The sequence below is a fragment of the Tachyglossus aculeatus genome (genome assembly GCF_015852505.1).
Source record: "Tachyglossus aculeatus isolate mTacAcu1 chromosome 12 unlocalized genomic scaffold, mTacAcu1.pri SUPER_6_unloc_1, whole genome shotgun sequence".
NCBI classification, from domain to species: domain Eukaryota; kingdom Metazoa; phylum Chordata; class Mammalia; order Monotremata; family Tachyglossidae; genus Tachyglossus; species Tachyglossus aculeatus.
This window is the reverse complement of record NW_024044828.1, coordinates 18,356,046-18,377,379: the sequence shown is the minus strand read 5'-3', so window position 1 is coordinate 18,377,379 and position 21,334 is coordinate 18,356,046. Positions and strand designations below refer to the sequence as shown.

At 55.7% G+C, this 21,334-nt stretch overlaps 2 protein-coding genes across 3 annotated transcripts; both read right to left on the bottom strand.

The window, feature by feature from the left end:
- Position 1: 1 nt before the first annotated feature.
- On the bottom strand, positions 2–10,459 carry PSME1 (proteasome activator subunit 1). Of its 2 annotated transcripts, none has more exons than XM_038741165.1 (11): positions 10,242–10,459; positions 8,539–8,571; positions 8,339–8,401; positions 7,093–7,203; positions 6,969–7,005; positions 3,127–3,224; positions 1,349–1,417; positions 567–634; positions 409–463; positions 240–326; positions 2–140 (listed from the first exon to the last, which is right to left on the bottom strand). In XM_038741165.1, the coding sequence occupies exons 1-11, from the start codon at positions 10,278–10,280 to the stop codon at positions 60–62; spliced, it is 741 nt and encodes a 246-aa protein (XP_038597093.1). In that variant the 5' UTR covers positions 10,281–10,459; the 3' UTR covers positions 2–59. The 2 variants fall into 2 exon arrangements, with proteins under 2 accessions (XP_038597093.1, XP_038597091.1); XM_038741163.1 differs by having other exon boundaries at positions 6,969–7,008; positions 10,242–10,458.
- A 2,814-nt stretch (positions 10,460–13,273) lies between these two features.
- Positions 13,274–19,498, bottom strand: FITM1 (fat storage inducing transmembrane protein 1). The gene is made up of 2 exons (XM_038741421.1): positions 19,218–19,498; positions 13,274–13,913 (listed from the first exon to the last, which is right to left on the bottom strand). The coding sequence occupies exons 1-2, from the start codon at positions 19,457–19,459 to the stop codon at positions 13,301–13,303; spliced, it is 855 nt and encodes a 284-aa protein (XP_038597349.1). The 5' UTR covers positions 19,460–19,498; the 3' UTR covers positions 13,274–13,300.
- Between the last annotated feature and the right edge of the window lie 1,836 nt (positions 19,499–21,334).

Below are 21,334 nucleotides of genomic sequence, written 5' to 3'. Positions count from 1 at the left end.
CACCGGTGTGGCGACGTTTATTGGGGTCCCGGGGGGGCTCACGGGGCGGCGGGGCCGCTTCAGTAGATCATGCCCTTGGTGTCTCCCCGGGGCTTCTTTATCTTCTCCAAGTTCTTCAGGATGATGTCGTAGAGCACGGCCTGCGGCCCGGCGGGGAGAGGGGGAGGCCTGCTCATCCTGGGGGTCCCGGGTCGGCGAGCCCGCCCGCCCCGCCACAGCCCCCCGCCGCCGCCACTCACGTAGGTGTTGCGGATCTCCATGGCCATCAGCCGCGTCTCCCCGTACTGGGCCTCGTCCAGTTCGTGCACCAGTTGCCGGTAGTCGCCCTGGGGAGGCCCCGGGATGAGGCCGGGCCTCCCCTCGGGCCCGGCCCCCTCCCCAACGCCTCGCCCCCTCCCTGGCGCTCACCACGTGAGGCTGCTTCGCCGCCTTGGCCACCGCGTCTCCTCTCTCCGAGAAATACCTGGAGGGGCAGGCCGGGAGTGGGTGGGGAGGGAGCCGCCGGGGATGGGGACAACGGGACACGCGGAGGAGGAGGAGGAGGCGGGAATTGGGGGGCCGCTCACTTGGAGATCTGGGTGTGGAAGCCGTCCAGCTTGGTTCGCAGGGCCGTCATCAGCTCGAACACTTTCTCCTGGGGAAACAGAGGCCAGGAGCCGGAGGGGAGGATCATTCATTCAGTCATATTCATTCATTCAATCGTATTTATTGAGCGCTTACTGTGCGCAGAGCACTGGACTAAGCGCTTGGGAAGTCCAAGTTGGCAACATGTGGAGACGGTCCCTACCCAACAGTGGGCTCACAGTCTAGAAGCAGTGTGGCTCCGTGGAAAAGAGCCCGGGCTTTGGAGTCAGAGGTCATGGGTTCAAATCCCAGCTCCGCCTATTGTCAGCTGGGTGACTTTGGGCAAGTCACTTCACTTCCCTGGGCCTCAGTTCCCTCACCTGGAAAATGGGGTTGAAGACTGGGAGCCCCATGTGGGACAACCTGATCACCTTGTATCCCCCCAGCTCTTAGAACAGTGCTTGGCACAGAGTAAGCGCTGAACAAATACCATCCTTAACCCCGGCTCCGCCCCTCGTCTGCGGTGTGACCTTGGGCAGATCACTTCTCTCCGCCTCAGTCCGTAAAACGGGGATTAAGACTGGGTGCCCTACGTGGGATGGGGACTGCGTTGAACCTCATTAACTCGTACCTGCCCTAGCGTTTAGTTCAGTGCTTGGCACATAGTAAGCGCTTAACAAATGCCATAAAAAAAATCAATCAATGAATGGTATTTATTGAGCGCTTACTATGCGCAAAGCACTGTACTGAGCGCTTGGGAGAGTACGAGGGAGGGGGTTCTCACCTGAACAGCCACGCCAAAGTTGTTCCCGTCTTCAATCCGGGGCACCTGCAGCTGCAGCCACATGGAGACCTGGAAGAGGAAGAGGAGGAGAATAATAAAAATAATGTTAAGCGCTCACTACGTGTCAAGCACTGTTTTGTTTTTTTTTAATGGCATTTATTAAGCGCTTACTATGTGCAAAGCACTGTTCTAAGCGCTGGGGAGGTTACAAGGTGATCGGGCTGTCCCACGGGGGGCTCACGGTCTTAATCCCCATTTTACAGATGAGGGAACTGAGGCACAGAGAAGTTAAGTGGCTTGCCCAAAGTCCCACAGCTTACACTGTTCTAAGCACTGGGAATCGGATCAGGTTGGACACAGCCCCTGTCCCACATCGGGCTCATATTCTTAATCCCCATTTTCATTCAATCGTAGTTATTGAGCGCTTACTGTGTGCAGAGCACTGTAGTAAGCGCTTGGAAAGCACAATACGGCATTAAAGAGAGACCATTCATTCAATTCATTCAGTATTTATTGAGCGCTTACTATGTGCAGAGCACCGTACTAGCGCTTGGGAAGTACAAGTCGGCAACATATAGAGACGGTCCTTCCCCAATAACGGGCTCGCAGTCTAGAACAGCATGGCTCAGTGGGAAGAGCGCGGGCTTTGGAGTCAGAGGTCATGGGTTCAAGTCCCGGCTCCGCCAGTTGTCAGCTGGGTGACTTTGGGCAAGTCACTTCACTTCTCTGGGCCTCAGTTCCCTCATCTGTGAAACGGGGATTAAGACTGTGAGCCCCCTGTGGGACCACCTGATCGCCTTGTAACCTCCCCAGCACTTAGAAGAGTGCTTGGCACATAGTAAGCGCTTAATAAATGCTATTATTAGAAAGGGGAAACAGACAAAACAACACGTAAACAGGTGTCAGAATCGTCAGAACAAATAGAATTATAGCTATATGTCAGAGGGCGTGGGTTCGAATTCCGGCTCTGCCACTTGTCTGCTGTGTGACCTTGGGCAAGTCACTTAACTTCTCTGCACCTTGGTTCCCTCATCTGTCAAATGGGGATGAAGACTGTTAGCCCCCCGTGGGACAGCCTGATCACCTTGTAACCTCCCCAGCACTTAGAACAGTGCTTTGCACATAGTAAGTGCTTGATAAATGCCATCATTATTATTATTCTCTGCCTCAGTGACCTCATCTGTAAAATGGGGATGAAGACTGTGAGCCCCCCGTGGGACAGCCTGATCACCTTGTAACCTCCCCAGCGCTCAGAACAGTGCTTTGCACATAGTAAGTGCTTGATGAATGCCATCATTATTATTATTCTCTGTGCCTCAGTGACCTCATCTGTCAAATGGGGATGAAGACTGAGCCCCCCGTGGGCCAGCCTGATCACCTTGTAACCTCCCCAGCGCTTAGAACAGTGCTTTGCACATAGTAAGCGCTTAATAAATGCCATTATTATTATTATTATACGCACACCTTTAACAAATCCCTGCCCAGATGAAGGAACTGAGGCCCAGAGAAGCGAAGCGACTTGCCCAAGGTCACGCGGCAGAGCCGGGATTAGAACCCAGGTCCTTCTGACTTCCCAGGTGTGGGCCCTATCCACTAGGCCACACCGCTCCTCGGGTCCAGACTCGCCCGGGGCTGACGTCCAAGTCCCTGAGGCCGAGGGACCCGGGGGGGCAACTTGTACTTCCCAAGCGCTTAGTCCAGTGCTCTGCACACAGTAAGCACTCAATAAATACGATTGATTGATTGATATTGATTGACGGGGGCGGGAAAGGACTCGCCAGGTTGAGCTGCTCCTTGACGTCCCTGATCTCGGGCTTCAGCCGCCCCAGCAGCTCCACGATCTTCTCGTTGCAGCTCACGGGACCGCAGGGGGGTTCTGAGGAGACACGGCGAGAGGGTCAATCGATCAATCAATCGTATTTATTGAGCGCTTACTGTGTGCAGAGCGCTGTACTAAGCGCTTGGGAAGTCCAAGTTGGCAACATAGAGAGACGGTCCCTACCCAACAGTGGGCTCACAGTCTAAAAGACGGTCGCACCCCCTTCTTGGGCACAGAGGAAGCGAGGGGCAGGGGGGCACGTCCTGCCCAGTCGACTGACTTTACCGCCCTCGGCACTTGCGAGGGTCCGACGGAGTTGGCGGACACGACCCCCTGTCTTACGGTACAGCGGGGTGGACATAATAAATAAATCACATACAGGAGGCGGTGACTGCCTAAGAGACGCCCATCCGTGACAATAATACCAAGCGGAGGGGGTCCGCTGAGCGTCCGATCGGCACCGAGGTAGGTTAAAAGTCTAAGCCGAGGAGATGCCGTCCCTGTCCCACGTGGGGCTCCCAGGAGGGAGAACGGATCTGGAATTCCCATTTTACAGCTGACTGAACGAGCACAGAGATGTTAAGCGACTGGCCCCAGGTCACCCAGCAGAAAAGGGGTAGAATCCTAACTATTCACTTAATCGTACTTATTGAGCGCTGACGGTGTGCAGAGCGCTGGACGAAGCGCTTGGGGAGGACAAGTCGGCAACATGTAGAGGCGGTCCCTACCCAACAGCGGGCTCACGGTCTAACTAGAATCCAGGTTGCTCAGTCAATTGTATTTATTGGTGCTTAGGGTGTGCAGAGCACTGGATTAGGGTGTGCACAGCAACAGAGTTGATACACACGTTCCCTGTCCCCGTTAATATAAAAAGTGACGGCTACGTGCTGCGCCGCGGATCAAGGGTGCAAATTCTAGCGCAAGGGTGACGCAGAAGGGAGAGGAAAGGAGGGCTTAGGCAGGGAAGGCTTCTTGGAGGAGGTGGGCCTTCAGTAAGGCTTTGAAGGAGGGGAGAATCACTGCCTGTGGAATACGAGGGAGGGGATTCCAGGCCAGAGGCGGGCGAGAGGTCGGCAGCGAGACAGACGAGATGGGGGGACGGTGAGTAGGTGGGCGTCAAGAGGAGCAGAGCGGGTTGGGTTTTAGTAGGAGAGTAATATTCTATTTATTTTATTTTGTTAGTATAATAATAATAATGATGGCATTTGTTAAGCGCTTACGATGTGCAAAGCACTGTTCTAAGCACTGGGGAGTTTACAAGGTGATCAGGTTGTCCCACGGGGGGCTCACAGTCTTAATCCCCATTTCACAGATGAGGGAACTGAGGCCCAGAGAAGTGACTTGCCCAAAGCCACACAGCTGACAAGTGGCGGAGCCGGGATTTGAACCCATGACCTCTGACTCCAAAGCCCGGGCTCTTTCCACTGAGCCACGCTGCTTCCCCAGTATGTTTGGTTTTGTTCTCTGTCTCCCCCTTTTAGACTGTGAGCCCACTGTTGGGTAGGGACCGTCTCTAGATGTTGCCAACTTGGACTTCCCAAGCGCTTAGTCCAGTGCTCTGCACACAGCAAGCGCTCAATAAATACGATTATTTACTCTATTTTTTAATTTGTTAATGTGTTTTGTTTTGTTGTCTGTCTCCCCCTTCTAAACTGTGAGCCCGCTGTTGTCTCTCTATGTTGCCAACTTGTCCTTCCCAAGCGCTTAGTCCAGTGCTCTGCACACAGTAAGCGCTCAATAAATACGAGTGATGATGATGATGATAAGAGGGGGCGAGGCGACTGGGGGCTTTAAAGCGGACGGTGAGCAGTTTCTGTTCGACGCGGAAGAGGACGGAGGTTCTTGAGGAGTGGGAAGACGGAGACTGAACGTTTTCGTATCCGAAGAGCTCCCGCCCCAACCCCCGCGCTCCTTCCGCTAGGCCGTGCCATCATTATTATTATTCTCTGTGCTTCAGTGACCTCATCTGTCAAATGGGGATGAAGACTGAGCCCCCCGTGGGCCAGCCTGATCACCCTGTAACCTCCCCAGCGCTTAGAACAGTGCTTTGCACATAGTAAGTGCTTGATGAATGCATTATTATTATTCTCTGTGCCTCCCCGACGGCTTTGCCAACGACGACATCGACTCCTTCATGGTCGCCATGGAAACCAGTGCGTGCCAGGGGCTGCCCACCCCTCCGACCCGATTTCCCTCCCCCCGAGTCAGCCCGCTTCCCTTCGAGGAGGAGGAGGAGGAGGAGGAGGAGGAGGAGGAGGGGGACGAGGAGCCGGAGCCTGTGCCTGGGACCCCTCCCCTGAAAAAGTTCCGCTCCCTCTTCTTCGGCTCGGTGCTGCCCGGCCCCCGGTCCCACGGCTCCCCGAGCCGGGTTCTGGCCGAAGACAGCGACGGCAAAGCGTGAGGGGGCTGCCTGCACCCGAAAACCCTCTCTTCCCCCTCCCCACCCAAGACCCCCCGACCCTGTAAATAAACTGCATCCTCAAAAATCTCCAGTGGCTACCAATCAATCTGCGCATCAGGCAGAAACTCCTCACCCTGGGCTTCAAGGCTGTCCATCCATCCCCTTGCCCCCTCCTACCTCACCTCCCTTCTGTCCTTCTCCATCGCAGCCCGCGCCCTCCACTCCTCCGCCGCAAATCTCCTCACCGTACCTTGTTCTCGCCTGTCCCGATGTCGACCTCCGGCCCACGTCCTCCCCCGGGCCTGGAATGCCCCCAATCCCTCTGCCCACCCGCCAAGCTCGCTCTCTTCCTCCCTTCAAGGCCCTGCTGAGAGCTCACCTTCTCCAGGAGGCCTTCCCACACTCAGCCCCTTCCTTCCTCTCCCCCTCGTCCCCCTCTCCATCCCCCCCATCTTACCTCCTTCCCTTCCCCACAGCACCTGTATATACGTATATAAGTTTGTACATATTTATTACTCTATTTTATTTGTACATATCTATTCTATTTATTTCATTTTGTTAGTATGTTTGGTTTTGTTCTCTGTTTCCCCCTTTTAGACTGTGAGCCCACTGTTGGGTAGGGACTGTCTCTATATCAATCAATCAATCAATCAATCAATCGTATTTATTGAGCGCTTACTATGTGCAGAGCACTGTACTAAGCGCTTGGGAAGTACAAATTGGCATCACATAGAGACAGTCCCTTCCCAACAGTGGGCTCACAGTCTAAAAGGGGGAGACAGAGAACAGAACCAAACATACCAACAAAATAAAATAAGTAGGATAGAGATGTACAAGTAAAATAAATAAATAAATAAATAGAGTAATAAATATGTACAACCATATATACATATATACAGGTGCTGTGGGGAAGGGAAGGAGGTAAGACGGGGGGATGGAGAGGGGGACGAGGGGGAGAGGAAAGAAGGGGCTCAGTCTGGGAAGGCCTCCTGGAGGAGGTGAGCTCTCAGCAGGGCCAATTTGTACTTCCCAAGCGCTTAGTACAGTGCTCTGCACATAGTAAGCGCTCAATAAATACGATTGATGATGATGATCGAGGGACCCAGCCGTTCCTGTCCTGGGGTGGGCAGGCACCGGGGCAGGGGCAGAGGGAGAGGGGGTTGCCCCAGTTCCTGCTCTCACTCACCTGTGCCGGGAACCGTAATATGCATTTGAAAGAGTACAGCACAACAGAGTTTTGTTAATATGTTTGGTTTTGTCGTCCGTCTCCCCCTTCTAGTCTGTGTTGGGTAGGGACCGCCTCTAGATGTTGCCAACTTGGACTTCCCAAGCGCTTAGTACAGTGCTCCGCACACAGTCAGCGCTCAATAAATACGACAGAATGAATGAATAATCGGTACCTTTGTCTTCATCGTCCTTCTTCTTCCCGTCCTTGTCCTTCTGGAGAGGGAGAGGCGCAGTCAGAGCTCGGGGCTCTGCTCGGCCCGGCCGCCCCCGGACCCCCGGGCGACCCCGGCCCCTCACCTCTTCCTGCTTTCTTCGCTCCTCCTTCTCCTTCTCCTTGGCGGGGTCCGGCAGCGGGATGTCCAGGGGGGCTCTCAGCAGGCTCAGGTCGGCCTCATTCAGGGAGGGATCCTGGAGCGGGGGGTGGGGAGGGAATAAAAAGGACGGCATTTGTTAAGCGCTTACTCTGGGCCGAGCACCGCTCTAAGCGCTGCGGGAGATACAAGGTCATCAGGTTGTCCCACGGGGGGCTCCCAGTCTTCATCCCCATTTTCCAGATGAGGTCACTGAGGCCCAGAGAGGTGAAGTGACTCGCCCAAAGTCACCCAGCCGATAAGCGGCGGAGTCGGGATTAGAACCCATGACCTCTGACTCCCAAGCCCGGGCTCTTTCCACTGAGCCACGCGGCTTCTCAGGGGGCTTCTCTCTATCCCAGCTCCGTTATCTGAGAAGCAGCGTGGCTCGGTGGAAAGAGCCCGGGCTTTGGAGTCCGAGGTCGTGGGTTCAAATCCCGGCTCCGCCAACTGTCAGCTGGGTGACTTTGGGCAAGTCACTTCACTTCTCTGGGCCTCAGTTCCCTCATCCACTAAAATGGGGATTAAAACTGTGAGCCCCCCGTGGGACAACCTGATCACCTTGTAACCTCCCCAGCGCTTAGTACAGTGCTTTGCACATAGTAAGCGCTTAATAAATGCCATTATTATTATTATTATTATTATCTGCTATCTACCCCAGTGCTTAGAACAATGCTCAGCATAGAGTAAGTGCTTCACAAATACCATCATTCCAGCGCTTAGCACAGTGCTCGGCACAGAGTAAGCGCTTAACAAATACCATCATTCCAGCACTTAGTACAGTTTTCGGCACAATGTAAGCGCTTCCCAAATACCATCATTCCAGCGCTTAGTACAGTGTTTGGCACATTGTAAGCGCTTCACAGATACCATCATTCCAGTGCTTAGAACAGTGCTCGGCACAAAGTAGGCGCTTAACAAATACCATCATTCCAGCGCTAACTACAGTGTTTGGCACACAGTAAGCGCTTAACAAACGTCCAGCACTTAGAACAGTGCCCAGCACATAGTAAGCGCTTAAATACCATCATTCCAGCACTTAGAACAGTGCTCATAGTGCACATAGTAGACGCTTAACAAATACCATCATTCTAGCGCTTAGAACAGTAAGCGCTTAACAAATACCATCACGCCAGCGCTCAGAACAGTGCTCGGCACATAGTAAGCGCTTACTAAAATAGCGTTATTATTACCTTCAAGAAAGCGTCCAGCTCCGAGATCTTCTTGGGGAAGTAGCTGCCCAGCAGGATCTCCGTCTGGAGCCGGGGGTGGGGAGACACATGGGGGTCCCTCCTGCCCTGCCCTGCCCGCCCCCAGCCCCCCTGTGCGGCCCCCTTAGGCCCTGCCCGCCCCCCACCCCACCCCACCCCACCCCTCCGGCCGGGGTTCTCACCTGGGAGCACAGATTTTCCCGAAACAAATCCACCTGCGGACACAGAGACTGCTGGGGGGGTGGGAGCCCGGACTCCGGGGGTCCCGGGAGGTGGGGGTGGGCGAGGAGGACTGCACCCCGGAGACCCCGGCGACCCCCGGGGATTTCCGCTTCACTTCGCCCCAGCGAGCTGGAGCTGCCTGGCCTGGTCTGGCCTGGTCTGGACCTGTCCTGGCTTAGCCTGTCCTGTCTTGTCCTGTCCTTTACTGGCCTGGCTTGGCTTAGCCTGTCCTGTCCTGTCCTGTCCTTTACTGTCCTGTCTTGTCCTGTCCTTTACTGGCCTGGCTTGTCCTGTCCTGGCTTGGCCTTGACCTATCCTGGCTTAGCCTGTCCTGTCTTGTCCTGTACTTTACTGGCCTGGCTTGGCTTAGCCTGCCCTGTCCTGTCCTTTACTGGCCTGTCCTTTACTGGCCTGGCTTGGCCTGTCCTGGCCTGTCCTGGCCTGTCCTGGCCTGTACTGGCCTGACTTGGCCTGGCCTGGCCTGGCCTGGCTTAGCTTGTCCTGGCCTGTACTGGCCTGGCTTGGCCTGTCCTGGGCCTGTCCTGTCCTGGCTTGGCCTTGACCTGTCCTGGCCTTCGACTGGCCTTGGCTTGTCCTGGCTTGGCCTTGACCTGTCCTGGCTTGTCCTGTCCTGTCTTGTCCTGTCCTTTACTGGCCTGGCTTGGCCTGGCCTTGTCCTGTCCTGGCTTGTCCTGGCCTGGCCTGTACTGGCCTGTCCTGTCCTGGCTTGGCCTGGCCTGGCCTGGCTTGGCCTTGACATGTCTTGGCTTGGCTTGGCCTATTCTGTCCTGGCTTGGCCTGTCCTGGCTTGGCCTTGACATGTCTTGGCTTGTCCTGTCCTGTCCTGACTTGGCTTGTCCTGGGCCTGTCCAGTCCTGGCTTGGCCTTGACCTGTCCTGGCTTGGCCTTGACATGTCTTGGCTTGGCTTGGCCTATTCTGTCCTGGCTTGGCCTGTCCTGGCTTGGCCTTGACATGTCTTGGCTTGTCCTGTCCTGTCCTGACTTGGCTTGTCCTGGGCCTGTCCAGTCCTGGCTTGGCCTTGACCTGTCCTGGCCTTCAACTGGCCTTGGCTTATCCTGGCTTGGCCTTGACCTGTTCTGGCTTGTCCTGTCCTTCACTGGCCTGGCTTGGCCTGGCCTTGTCCTGTCCTGGCTTGGCCTTCACATGTCTTGGCTTGGCTTGTCCTGTCCTGGCTTGGCCTGTCCTGGCTTGGCCTTGACCTGTCCCGGCCTTCGACTGGCCTTGGCTTGTCCTGGCATGGCCTTGACCTGTCCTGGCTTGTCCTGTCCTTTACTGGCCTGGCTTGGCCTGGCCTTGTCCTGTCCTGGCTTGGCCTTGACATGTCTTGGCTTGGCTTGTCCTGTCCTGGCCTGGCTTGTCCTGGCCTTGGCCTATCCTGGCTTGTCCTATCCTAGCCTGGCTTGGCTTGTCCTGTCCTTTACTGTCCTGGCTTGGCTTAGCCTGTCCCATCCTGTCTTGTCCTGTCCTTTACTGGCCTGGCTTGGCCTGATCCTGTCCTGTCCTTTACTGGCTCGTCCTGTCCTGTCCCGGGGCCCGGGGCCCCATCCTTCCGTCCGGCTGCCCGCCGGGCCGAGCAGCCCCCCATCATCAGCATCAGCCCCCCATCATCAGCCCTCTCCCCCAGGCCCATCCCAGCCTCACCTGCGCTTGGACTTCAGGCTTCACCCTGAGGGTGGCCATGGCGACGGCGGCGGGGGGTTCTGGGAGCTCGGGGGGCTCCTCGGGGGGATTCGGGGGGCTCCTCGGGGGGCTCCTCGGGGGTCCGGGCACGTGCCGAACGGGCAGAGGGAAACTGAAAGTGGCCCCGCTCCGCTTCGCTCGGTTTCCGCCCGGGGACTTCCCGGGAGGGACGGGCCGGGCAGTGCCGGGGCCTCCCACCAGGGGGCGTGGCCTCCTGGCTGATATTGATTGACAGCGGCGGGGGGGGCTCGGGCAGGAGGCGGGGCCTCCCACCAGGGGGCGTGGTCTCTCTTCTGATAGGCGGGGGGCGCGGGCAAAGGGCGGGGGCCTCCCACCAGGGGGCGTGGTCTCTCGTCTGATTGATCGGCGGGGGCTCGGGCAGGGGGCGGGATCTCCTGGCCGATTGATTGATAGGCGGGAGAGGGGCGGCTCGGGCAGGGGGCGTGGTCTCTCGTCCGTTAGACGGGGGCTCGGGCAGAGGGCGGGGCCTCCCACCAGGGGGCGTGGCCTCATGTCTGATTGATAGCGGGGGAGGGGGGTCGGGAAGGGGGCGGGGCCTCCCACCAGGGGGCGTGGTCTCTCGTCCGATAGGCGGGGCCTCCCGGCAGGGGGCGTGGTCTCCCGTCTGATTGATAGGCGGGGGCTCGGACAGGGGGCGGGGTCTCCCGCCAGGGGGCGGGGCCTCTCGTATGATTGATAGGGGCGGCTCGGGAAGGGGGCGGGGCCTTGCACCAGGGGGCGTGGTCTCTCGTCCGATAGTGGGGGGACTCGGGCAGGGGGCGGGGCGTCCCGGAAGGGGCGTGGCCTCTCGTCCGATAGGCGGGGGCCGGGAAGGGGGCGGGGACTCCCGGCAGGGGGCGTGGTCTCCCGTCTGATTGATAGGCGGAGGGGCTCGGGCAGGGGGCGGGGCCTCCCGGAGGGGGGCGTGATCTCATGTCTGATTGATAGGCGGGGAAGGGATCGGGCAGGGGCGGGACCTCCCACCAGGGGGCGTGGTCTCTCGTTCGATAGGCGGGGGCTCGGGCAAGGGGCGGGGCCTCGCGCAAAGAGAGGTGGGAAAGTGGGCGTGGCTTGTGAGGAGGTGGGGGGAAGGGGGCGGGGCCTCGCGCAAGGGGAGGTGGGAAAGGTGGGCGGGGCCTCATAATAATAATAATAATAATAATAATGAGGGTATGATAATGGTGTTTGTTAAGCGCTTGTTATGTGTCAGGCACTGTTCTAAGCGCTGGGGGAGATACAAGGTGATCAGGTTGTCCCACGTGGGGCTCACAGTCTTCATCCCCATTTTCCAGATGAGGGAACTGAGGCCCAGAGAAGTGAAGTGACTTGCCCAAAGTCACACAGCTGACAATCGGCAGAGCCGGGATTCAAACCCATGACCTCTGACTCCAAAGCCCAGGCTCTTTCCACTGAGCCACTCCCAAGCGCTGAACCCAGTGCTCTGCACACAGTAAGTAGAAAGCCCGCTGTCGGGTAGGGATTGTCTCCTATCTGTTGCCGAATTGTCCTTTCCAAGCGCTGAGCCCAGTGCTCTGCACACAGTAAGTACGAAGCCCGTTGTTGGGTAGGGATCGTCTCCTATCTGTTGCTGAATTGTGCTTTCCAAGCGTTTAGCCCAGTGCTCTGCACACAGTAAGTACGAAGCCCGCTGTTGGGTAGGGATTGTCTCCTATCTGTTGCCGAATTGTCCTTTCCAAGAGCTTAGCCCAGTGCTCTGCACACAGTAAGCGCTGGGTAGGGATTGTCTCTTATCTGTTGCCGAATTGTCCTTTTCAAGTGCTTAGCCCAGTGCTCTGCACACAGTAAGCACTGGGTAGGGATTGTCTCCTATCTGTTGTCGGATTGTGCTTTCCAAGCACTTAGCCTAGTGCTCTGCACACAGTAAGTACAAAGCCCGTTGCTGCGTAGGCACTGTCTCCTATCTGTTGCCGAATTGTGCTTTCCAAGCGCTTAGCCCAGTGCTCTGCGCACAGTAAGTACAAAGCCCGTTGTTGAGTAGGGATTGTCTCCTATCTGTTGCCGAATTGTCCTTTCCAAGCACTTAGCCCAGTGCTCTGCACACAGTAAGCGCTGGGTAGGGATTGTCTCTTATCTGTTGCCGAATTGTCCTTTCCAAGCTCTTAGCCCAGTGCTCTGCACACAGTAAGTACGAAGTCCGTTGTTGGGTAAGGATTGTCTCCTATCTGTTGCCGAATTGTCCTTTCCAAGCGCTTAGCCCAGTGCTCTGCACACAGTATGAAGCCCATTGTTGGGTAGGGATTGTCTCTTATCTGTTGCCAAATTGTCCTTTTCAAGGGCTTAGCCCAGTGCTCTGCACACAGTAAGCGCTGGGTAGGGATTGTCTCTTATCTGTTGCCGAATTGTCCTTTCCAAGCTCTTAGCCCAGTGCTCTGCACACAGTAAGTACGAAGCCCGTTGTTGGGTAGGGATCGTCTCCTATCTGTTGCCAAATTGTCCTTTCCAAGCGCTTAGCCCAGTGCTCTTCACACAGTAAGTACGAAGCCCATTGTTGGGTAGGGATTGTCTCTTATCTGTTGCCAAATTGTCCTTTTCAAGGGCTTAGCCCAGTGCTCTGCACACAGTAAGCACTGGGTAGGGATTGTCTCCTATCTGTTGCCGAATTGTGCTTTCCAAGCGCTTAGCCCAGTGCTCTGCGCACAGTAAGTACGAAGCCCGTTGTTGGGTAGGGATTGTCTCCTATCTGTTGCCGAATTGCCCTTTCCAAGCGCTTAGCCCAGTGCTCTGCACACAGTAAGCGCAATGCCATCATCATTATTATTATTATTATTATTATTATCTGTTGCCAAATTGTCCTTTCCAAGGACTTAGCCCAGTACTCTGCACACAGTAAGCGCTGGGTAGGGCCTGTCTCTTATCTGTTGCCGAATTGTCCTTTCCAAGCGCTTAGCCCAGTGCTCTGCACACAGTAAGCGCCCAATAAAGACGATCAAACGGATGAACGACCCAACGCACGAAAGAGAAGGAGCCAGAGCTCGGGTCCCGCGTCCCCTTTATTGCCCTCAGTTGCGCTTGAGGCCGGGGCTGGGCCGGGCGAAGAGCCCGGTGCCCGGGCTTCCGGGCGACCAGGGCTGGCGGAACCAGCTGCCGTAGGTGAGGTACCAGGCGAAGGTGCCCACGGCGGCGCCCACCACCTTGTGCGTGTACTGGTGGAAGTAGACGACGGTGCAGAGCAGCAGGAAGTTCCAGAGGGCCAGCAGCAGGACGTTGAGTAGGAAGACCAGGCGCAGGGGGGCTCCGGCGGGCAGCCCGTGGGCCAGGTAGCGGGCGAAGACGGCCGCCTCCTCGGCCATGAGCAGGCAGCAGAAGGTGAGCAGGAAGGTGTGAGAGGACACGGTGTAGCCGCGCCACTGGTGGCCGGCGGCCAGGCAGCTGCGCCGGTCGGGCAGCTCGTGGAGGAGCAGGCCCTGGGGCAGCGGCTCCAGGCAAGACCCCGTCAGGTCCTCGATGAGCAGGAAGGCCCGGCCGGCCCCGCGCCACACGGCGGCACCCACCGCCAGCCGGCTCAGGTGCCGCGCCGTCACTGCCACCCGACGCGTGGCCAGGAACACCACTAGCAGCACGAAGCCGCCCAGGAACGTGCAAGTCCAGCCCCAGGCCGAGTTCACGAACTTGCTGTGGGGACGGGGGGAAGAATAAATAAATAACGATGGCATCTGTTAAGCGCTCACTAGGTGCTCTAAGCGCTGGGGGGGAAGAATAAATAAATAATGATGACATTTGTTAAACGCTCACTAGGTGCTCTAAGCGCTGGCGGGGGGGGATACAAGGTGATCAGGTTGTCCCACGGAAGGCTCACGGTCTTCATCCCCCGTTTTCCAGATGAGGGAACTGAGGCTCAGAGGAGTGGAGCGACTTGCCCAAGGTCAGACGTGGGAACCCATGACCTCTGACTCCAAAGCCCATGATCTTTCCACCGGGCCACGCTGCTTGTATTTGTTGAGCGCTTACTCTGTGCTGAGCGCTGGGGGGAACAGGGTCATCAGGTTGGCCCACGTGAGGTGGGGGAAGTTAGGGAGGAAAAATACTCATTTTAGTAGTTGTTAAGCGCTTACTCTGTGCCAAGCGCCGTTCTAAGCGTTGGGGGAAACGGTCATCGGGTTGGCCCACGTGGGGCGGGGGAGGTTAGGGTGGAAAAATACTCGTTTTGGTATTCGTTAAGCGCTTACTCTGTGCCAAGCGCTGGGGGGAACAGGGTCATCAGGTTGGCCCACGTGAGGTGGGGGAAGTTAGGGAGGAAAAATACTCATTTTAGTAGTTGTTAAGCGCTTACTCTGTGCCAAGCGCCGTTCTAAGCGTTGGGGGAAACGGTCATCAGGTTGGCCCACGTGGGGCGGGGGAGGTTAGGGTGGAAAAATACTCGTTTTGGTATTCGTTAAGCGCTTACTCTGTGCCAAGCGCTGGGGGGAACAGGGTCATCAGGTTGGCCCACGTGAGGTGGGGGAAGTTAGGGAGGAAAAATACTCATTTTAGTATTTGTTAAGCGCTTACTCTGTGCCAAGCGCTGTTCTAAGCGTTGGGGGAAACAAGGTCATCAGGTTGGCCCACGTGGGGCGGGGGAGGTTAGGGTGGAAAAATACTCGTTATGGTATTCGTTGAGCGCTTACTCTGTGCCAAGCGCCATTCAAAGCGCTGGGAGAACCAAGGTCATCAGGTTGGCCCACGTTGGGTGGGGGAAGTTAGCGCTTACTCTGTGCCAAGCGCTGTTCTAAGCGCTGGGGGAAACAAGGTCATCAGGTTGGCCCACGTGGGGCAGGGGAAGTTAGGGAGGAAAAATACTCAATTTAGTATTTGTTAAGCGCTTACTCTGTGCCAAGCGCTGTTCTAAGCGGTTAGGGAAACAGGGTCATCAGGTTGTCCTACATGGGGCGGGGGAAGTTAAGGAGTAAAAATACTCTTTTTGGTATTTGTTAAGTGCTTATTCTGTGCCAAGCACTGTTCTAAGCGCTGGGGGAAACAAGGTCATCAGGTTGGCCCATGTGGGGCGGGGGAATTTTAGGGAGGAAAAATACTCATTTTAGTATTCGTTAAATGCTTACTCTGTGCCAAGAGCTGTTCTAAGCGCTGGGGGAAACAAGGTCATCAGGTTGGCCCACGTTGGGCGGGGGAAGTTAGCGCTTACTCTGTGCCAAGAGCTGTTCTAAGCGCTGGGGGAAACAAGGTCATCAGGTTGGCCCACGTGGGGCAGGGGAAGTTAGGGAGGAAAAATACTCATTTTAGTATTTGTTAAGCACTTACTCTGTGCCAAGCGCTGTTCTAAGCAGTTAGGGAAACAGGGTCATCAGGTTGTCCTACATGGGCGGGGGAAGTTAGGGAGTAAAAATACTCATTTTGGTATTTGTTAAGCGCTTACTCTGTGCCAAGCACGGTTCTAAGCGCTGGGGGAAACAAGGTCATCAGGTTGGCCCACGTGGGGCGGGGGAAGTTAGGGAGGAAAAATACTCGTTTTGGTATTTGTTAAGCGCTTACTCTGTGCCAAGCGCTGTTCTAAGTGCTGGGGGAAACAAGGTCATCAGGTTGGCCCACGTTGGGCGGGGGAAGTTAGCGCTTACTCTGTGCCAAGCGCTGTTCTAAGCGCTGGGGGAAACAGGGTCATCAGGTTGTCCTACTTGGGGCGGGGGAAGTTAAGGAGTAAAAATACTCTTTTTGGTATTTGTTAAGTGCTTATTCTGTGCCAAGCACTGTTCTAAGCGCTGGGGGAAACAGGGTGATCAGGTTGTCCTACATGGGGCGGGGGAAGTTAAGGAGTAAAAATACTCTTTTTGGTATTTGTTAAGTGCTTATTCTGTGCCAAGCACTGTTCTAAGCGCTGGGGGAAACAAGGTCATCAGGTTGGCCCATGTGGGGCGGGGGAATTTTAGGGAGGAAAAATACTCATTTTAGTATTCGTTATGTGCTTACTCTGTGCCAAGCGCCGTTCTAAGCACTGGGGGAAACAAGGTCATCAGGTTGGCCCACATTGAGCGGGGGAAGTTAGGGAGGAAAAATACTCATTTTAGTATTTGTTAAGCGCTTACTCTGTGCCAAGTGCTGTTCTAAGCAGTTAGGGAAACAGGGTCATCAGGTTGTCCTACATGGGGCGGGGGAAGTTAGGGAGTAAAAATACTCATTTTGGTATTTGTTAAGCGCTTACTCTGTGCCAAGCACTGTTCTAAGCGCTGGGGGAAACAAGGTCATCAGGTTGGCCCATGTGGGGCGGGGGAATTTTAGGGAGGAAAAATACTCATTTTAGTATTTGTTATGCGCTTACTCTGTGCCAAGCGCTGTCCTAAGCGCTGGGGGAAACAAGGTCATCAGGTTGGCCCACATGGGGCTGGGGAAGTTAGGGAGTAAAAATACTCATTTTTGTATTTGTTAAGCACTTACTCTGTGCTAAGCGCCATTCAAAGCGCTGGGGGAAACAAGGTTATCAGGTTGGCCCACTTGGGGCTCACAGTCTTCACCCCCCTTTTTCCTCTCCTCCTCCCCACCCCCCCCGACCTCCTTAATAATAATAATAATAATAATGGCATTTATTAAGTGCTTACTATGTGCCAAGCACTGTTCTAAGCGCTGGGGAAAACAAGGTCATCAGGTTGTCCCAGGTGGGGCGGGGGAAGTCAGGGAGGAAAAATACTCGTTTTTGTTTTTTGTTAAGCGCTTAGTCTATGCCAAGCGCTGTTCTAAGCGCTGGCGGAGACAAGGTCATCAGGTTGGCCCACATGGGGTGGGGGAAGTTAGGGAGTAAAAATATTAATTTTGGTATTTGCTAAGTGCTTATTCTGTGCCAAGCGCTGTCCTAAGCGCTGGGGGAAACAAGGTCATCAGGTTGGCCCACGTGGGGTGGGGGAAGTCAGGGAGGAAAAATACTCGTTTTTGTATTTGTTAAGTGCCTACTCTGTGCCAAGCGCTGTTCTAAGCACTGGGGGAGACAAGGTCATCAGGTTGGCCCACATGGGGTGGGGGAAGTTAGAGAGTAAAAATATTAATTTTGGTATTTGTTAAGCGCTTATTCTGTGCCAAGCGCTGTCCTAAGCGCTGGGGGAAACAAGGTCATCAGGTTGGCCCAGGTGGGGTGGGGGAAGTCAGGGAGGAAAAATACTCGTTTTGGTATTTGTTAAGCGCTTATTCTGTGCCAAGCGCTGTCCTAAGCGCTGAGGAAGACAAGGTCATCAGGTTGGCCCACGTGGGGTGGGGGAAGTTAGGGAGTAAAAATATTAATTTTGGTATTTGTTAAGCGCTTATTCTGTGCCAAGCGCTGTCCTAAGCGCTGGGGGAAACAAGGTCATCAGGTTGGCCCATGTGGGGCGTGGAAAGTCAGGGAGGAAAAATATTCATTTTGGTATTTGTTAAGCGCTTACTCTGTGCCAAGTGCCATTCTAAGCACTGGGGGAAACAAGGTCATCAGGTTGGCCCACATGGGGCTGGCAGTTTTCAACCCCCTTTTTCCTCTCCCCCGCCCCACCTCCTTAATAATAATAATAATAATAATAATGGCGTTTATTAAGTGCTTACTATGTGCAAAGCACTGTTCTAAGCGCTGGGGAGGTTACAAGGTGATCACGTTGTCCCACGTGGGGCTCACAGTCTTAATCCCTATTTTACAGATGAGGCCACTGAGGCACAGAGAAGTGCAGTGACTCGCCCAAAGTCACCCATCTGACAAGTGGTGCAGCCGGAATTTGAACCCATGACCTCTGACTCCAAAGCCCGGGCTCTTTCCACTGAGCCACGCTGCTACTCCTTCCCCTCCCCACAGCACCTGTATATATATTTGTACAGATTTATTACTCTACTTGTACATATTTACTATTTATTTTGTTAATGACGTGCATAGAGCTTTAATTCTATTTGTTCTGACGATTTTGACCCTTGTCTCCATGTTTTGTTTTGTTGTCCGTCTCCCCCTTCTAGACTGTGATCCAGTTGTCGGGTAGGGACTGTCTCTATATGTTGCCAACTTGGACTTCCCAAGCGCTTAGTCCAGTGCTCTGCACACAGTAAGCGCTCAATAAATACGATTGAATGAATGAATGTTGCCGACTTGGACTTCCCAAGCGCTTAGTCCAGTGCTCTGCACACAGTAAGCGCTCAATAAATACGATTGAATGACTCCCCGTTTTCCAGATGAGGTCACTGAGGCCCAGAGAAGTGAAGTGACTTGCCCCAAATCACACGGCTGATGGGTGGCGGAGCCGGGATTAGAACCCATGACCTCTGACTCCCAAGACCGCGCTCTTTCCACTGAGCCCCGCGCCCCCGCCAACCCCGTCCAACCCCACCTAGCCCGGCCTGGCCGCCCCGTGGCGGAACCTAGCGGATCGAGCTCGGGCCTGGGACTAAGAAGGACCCGGGTTCGAATCCCGGCTCCACCACTTGTCTGCGGGGTGACCTTGGGTAAGTCTCTTCACTTCTCGGGTCTCCAGTCCCCTCGTCTGGAAAATGGGGATCGCGTCTGTGAGCCCCAGGTGGGACAGGGACCGGGTCCAACCCGATTCGCTTGGATCCCACCGCAGTCATTACCCTGATCACCTTGTAACCTCCCCGGCGCTTAGGGCAGTGCTTTGCACAGAGGAAGCGCCTAACAAATACCCAAATTATATGAGGAAACTGAGGCACTGAGAAGCAAAGCAACTTGCCCAAGGTCACGCAGCTGAAAAGGGGTAGCGCTGGGGATAAGAGCCAAGATCCCGTTGACACCTCTGAGCCTTGGCTCAATCCACCAGGCCTCGCTGCTTCACCCCACACCTTGGAGCCCCCCCAAAGCCGAGCCCCCCCAACACCGCTGCCCCGGCCTTGCTCCCCTTCTTCCCTTCTCCCCCGCACGGCCTGACCTTCCCCTCCCCGCCCGGGCCTATTTCTATAACGTCGGGCTGGCGCGAGGTGGGCGTCCCGGCGCGGAGGGGAGCCCCCCGCTCGCCCCGGGCCCGTGACGCTCACATGTTGAAGAAGTTGCCGTGGTTGGCGAAGATGGTGCGGGGGTTCACGTGGAACTGCAGCAGGGGCCCGAAGATGACGACGGCGGCCAGCCAGGCGTGGTAGAGGCGGCGCAGGCAGACGCTGCCCAGCAGACGGGCGGCCTGCTCGCTGCCCACGTAGAGCAGGGCCGACGCCAACCACAGCAGCGCTCGGAGTAGGCGGCCCAGCAGGGCCCGCACGGGGCCCCCGGCCCCCGGCTCCATGCTCCCTCCCCTCCTCTCCGGCCGCTGGCTCTGCCGGACGGCCCGCTGGGGCCCCCCGGATCGGGACGGGCAGCGCCAGGTGCCGGAGACGCAGGGCAGGCCCCGGCTGGCGGCCGGCCGGGGACGGAGGCGGGGGGAGGCCCGTGGGCGCCTGCGTCAGCCAGCACCGGCTCTGGTGACCGGCGGGCCCGGGGGAGCCACGCTGATGACCGCTTAGATAAGCGCTTAGTACAGTGCTCTGCACACAGTAAGCGCTCAATAAATACAATTGATTGATTGATTGATGACCCCTTCCCGGCCCGCTCGCCCCGAGCTGCCAGGCCTTCGGGCCGGGGCCGAGGCTGCATCCTTCAGGCCCTAAGCTCTTGGTCATCATCATCATCATCATAACGATCATCATCATCATCATCAATCGTATTTATTGAGCGCTTACTGTGTGCAGAGCACTGCACTAAGCGCTTGGGAAGTACACACTGGCAACATCTAGAGACAGCCCCTACCCAACAGCGGGCTCACAGTCTAAAAGGGGGAGACAGAGAACAAAACCAAACATGATAACGGTATTTGGTACGTATTTGGATCATCATCATCAATCGTATTTATTGAGTGCTTACTGTGTGCAGAACACTGCACTAAGCGCTTGGGAAGTACATATTGGCAACATCTAGAGACAGCCCCTACCCAACAGCGGGCTCACAGTCTAAAAGGGGGAGACAGAGAACAAAACCAAACATGATAACGGTATTTGGTACGTATTTGGATCATCATCATCAGTCGTATTTATTGAGCGCTTACTATGTGCAGAGCACTGTACTAAGCGCTTGGGAAGTACAAATTGGCAACATATAGAGACGGCCCCTACCCAACAGTGGGCTCACAGTCTAAAAGGGGGAGACAGAGAACAAAACCAAACATGATAACGGTATTTGGTACGCGCCTACTACGTGCGAGACGCTGTACTTACCGCCGGGGTGGACACGGGCAAATCGGGTTGGGCGCGGTCCCTGTCCCCCGTGGGGCTTCCAGGCTCGATCCCCATTTTCCAGACGAGGGAACTGAGGCCCGGAGGAACGAAGCGACTGTCACTCGGCAGACCAGTGGCGGGGCCGGGATTAGAACCCGTAATAACGATAACGGTGGCATTTATTAAGCACTTACTAGGTGCAAAGCGCCGTTCTAAGCGCTGGGGAGGTTCCAAGGTGATCAGGTTGTCCCACGGGGGGGCTCCCAGTCTTCATCCCCATTTTCCAGATGAGGGAACTGAGGCCTGAAGAAGCGAAGTGACTCGCCCGAAGTCACACAGCTGATAATTGGCGGAGGCGGGATTTGAACCCATGACCTCTGACTCCAAAGCCCGGGCTCTTTTCCGCCGAGCCGCGCCGCTTCTCCGACCCACGACCTCCTGACCCCCAAGCCCGAGCTGTAGCCACAACGCGCGCTGCTTACCGTGTAGAGCATTGTACTAACACGTGCGAGAGTACACTATTAACAAGGTTGTTATTCCACTCCACTTCCACTCCAAAAAAAGGGATTAATAAAGAACTCAGGGTTTTGTATCCTGAATGGCAAAGATCCATAACTGCCTCAGGCTTTCACTTCCCTTTTAACTACGGGGTCGATGCGAAGCAAATCGGGCTGGACGCGGTCCCTGTCCCACAGTCTCGGAACCGAGCTCTGGACACGTAGGGGCTCAAGAAACGCTATTTATGGATCGCTTGCTTGCTTCCCGGTGGTTTCTCGAGGCCCGAAATTGTCAGAGTGTGGGTGGCCTATTTCCTGTTTCTTCGGTGGCAGCCCCAGCCCGCCGCGCTTGACGGTGCAGGGCGGGGAGCAAGGGGGTCCCCTCGATCCCAGTACCCCCTCTCTGCCGCAGTC

Bases quoted from the DNA above. Each gene is read 5' to 3' on its own strand.
- PSME1 (XM_038741163.1), bottom strand. From the start codon at position 10,280: ATGGCCACCCTCAGGGTGAAGCCTGAAGTCCAAGCGCAG. The intron at 327-408 runs GTGAGCGCCAGG...GGGCCTCCCCAG, and splicing joins CGGCGAAGCAGCCTCACGTG to GGCGACTACCGGCAACTGGT. The intron at 141-239 runs GTGAGTGGCGGC...GCCGGGCCGCAG, and splicing joins TGGAGATCCGCAACACCTAC to GCCGTGCTCTACGACATCAT.
- FITM1 (XM_038741421.1), bottom strand. From the start codon at position 19,459: ATGGAGCCGGGGGCCGGGGGCCCCGTGCGGGCCCTGCTGGGCCGCCTA. The intron at 13,914-19,217 runs GTGAGCGTCACG...CCGTCCCCACAG, and splicing joins CACGGCAACTTCTTCAACAT to CAAGTTCGTGAACTCGGCCT.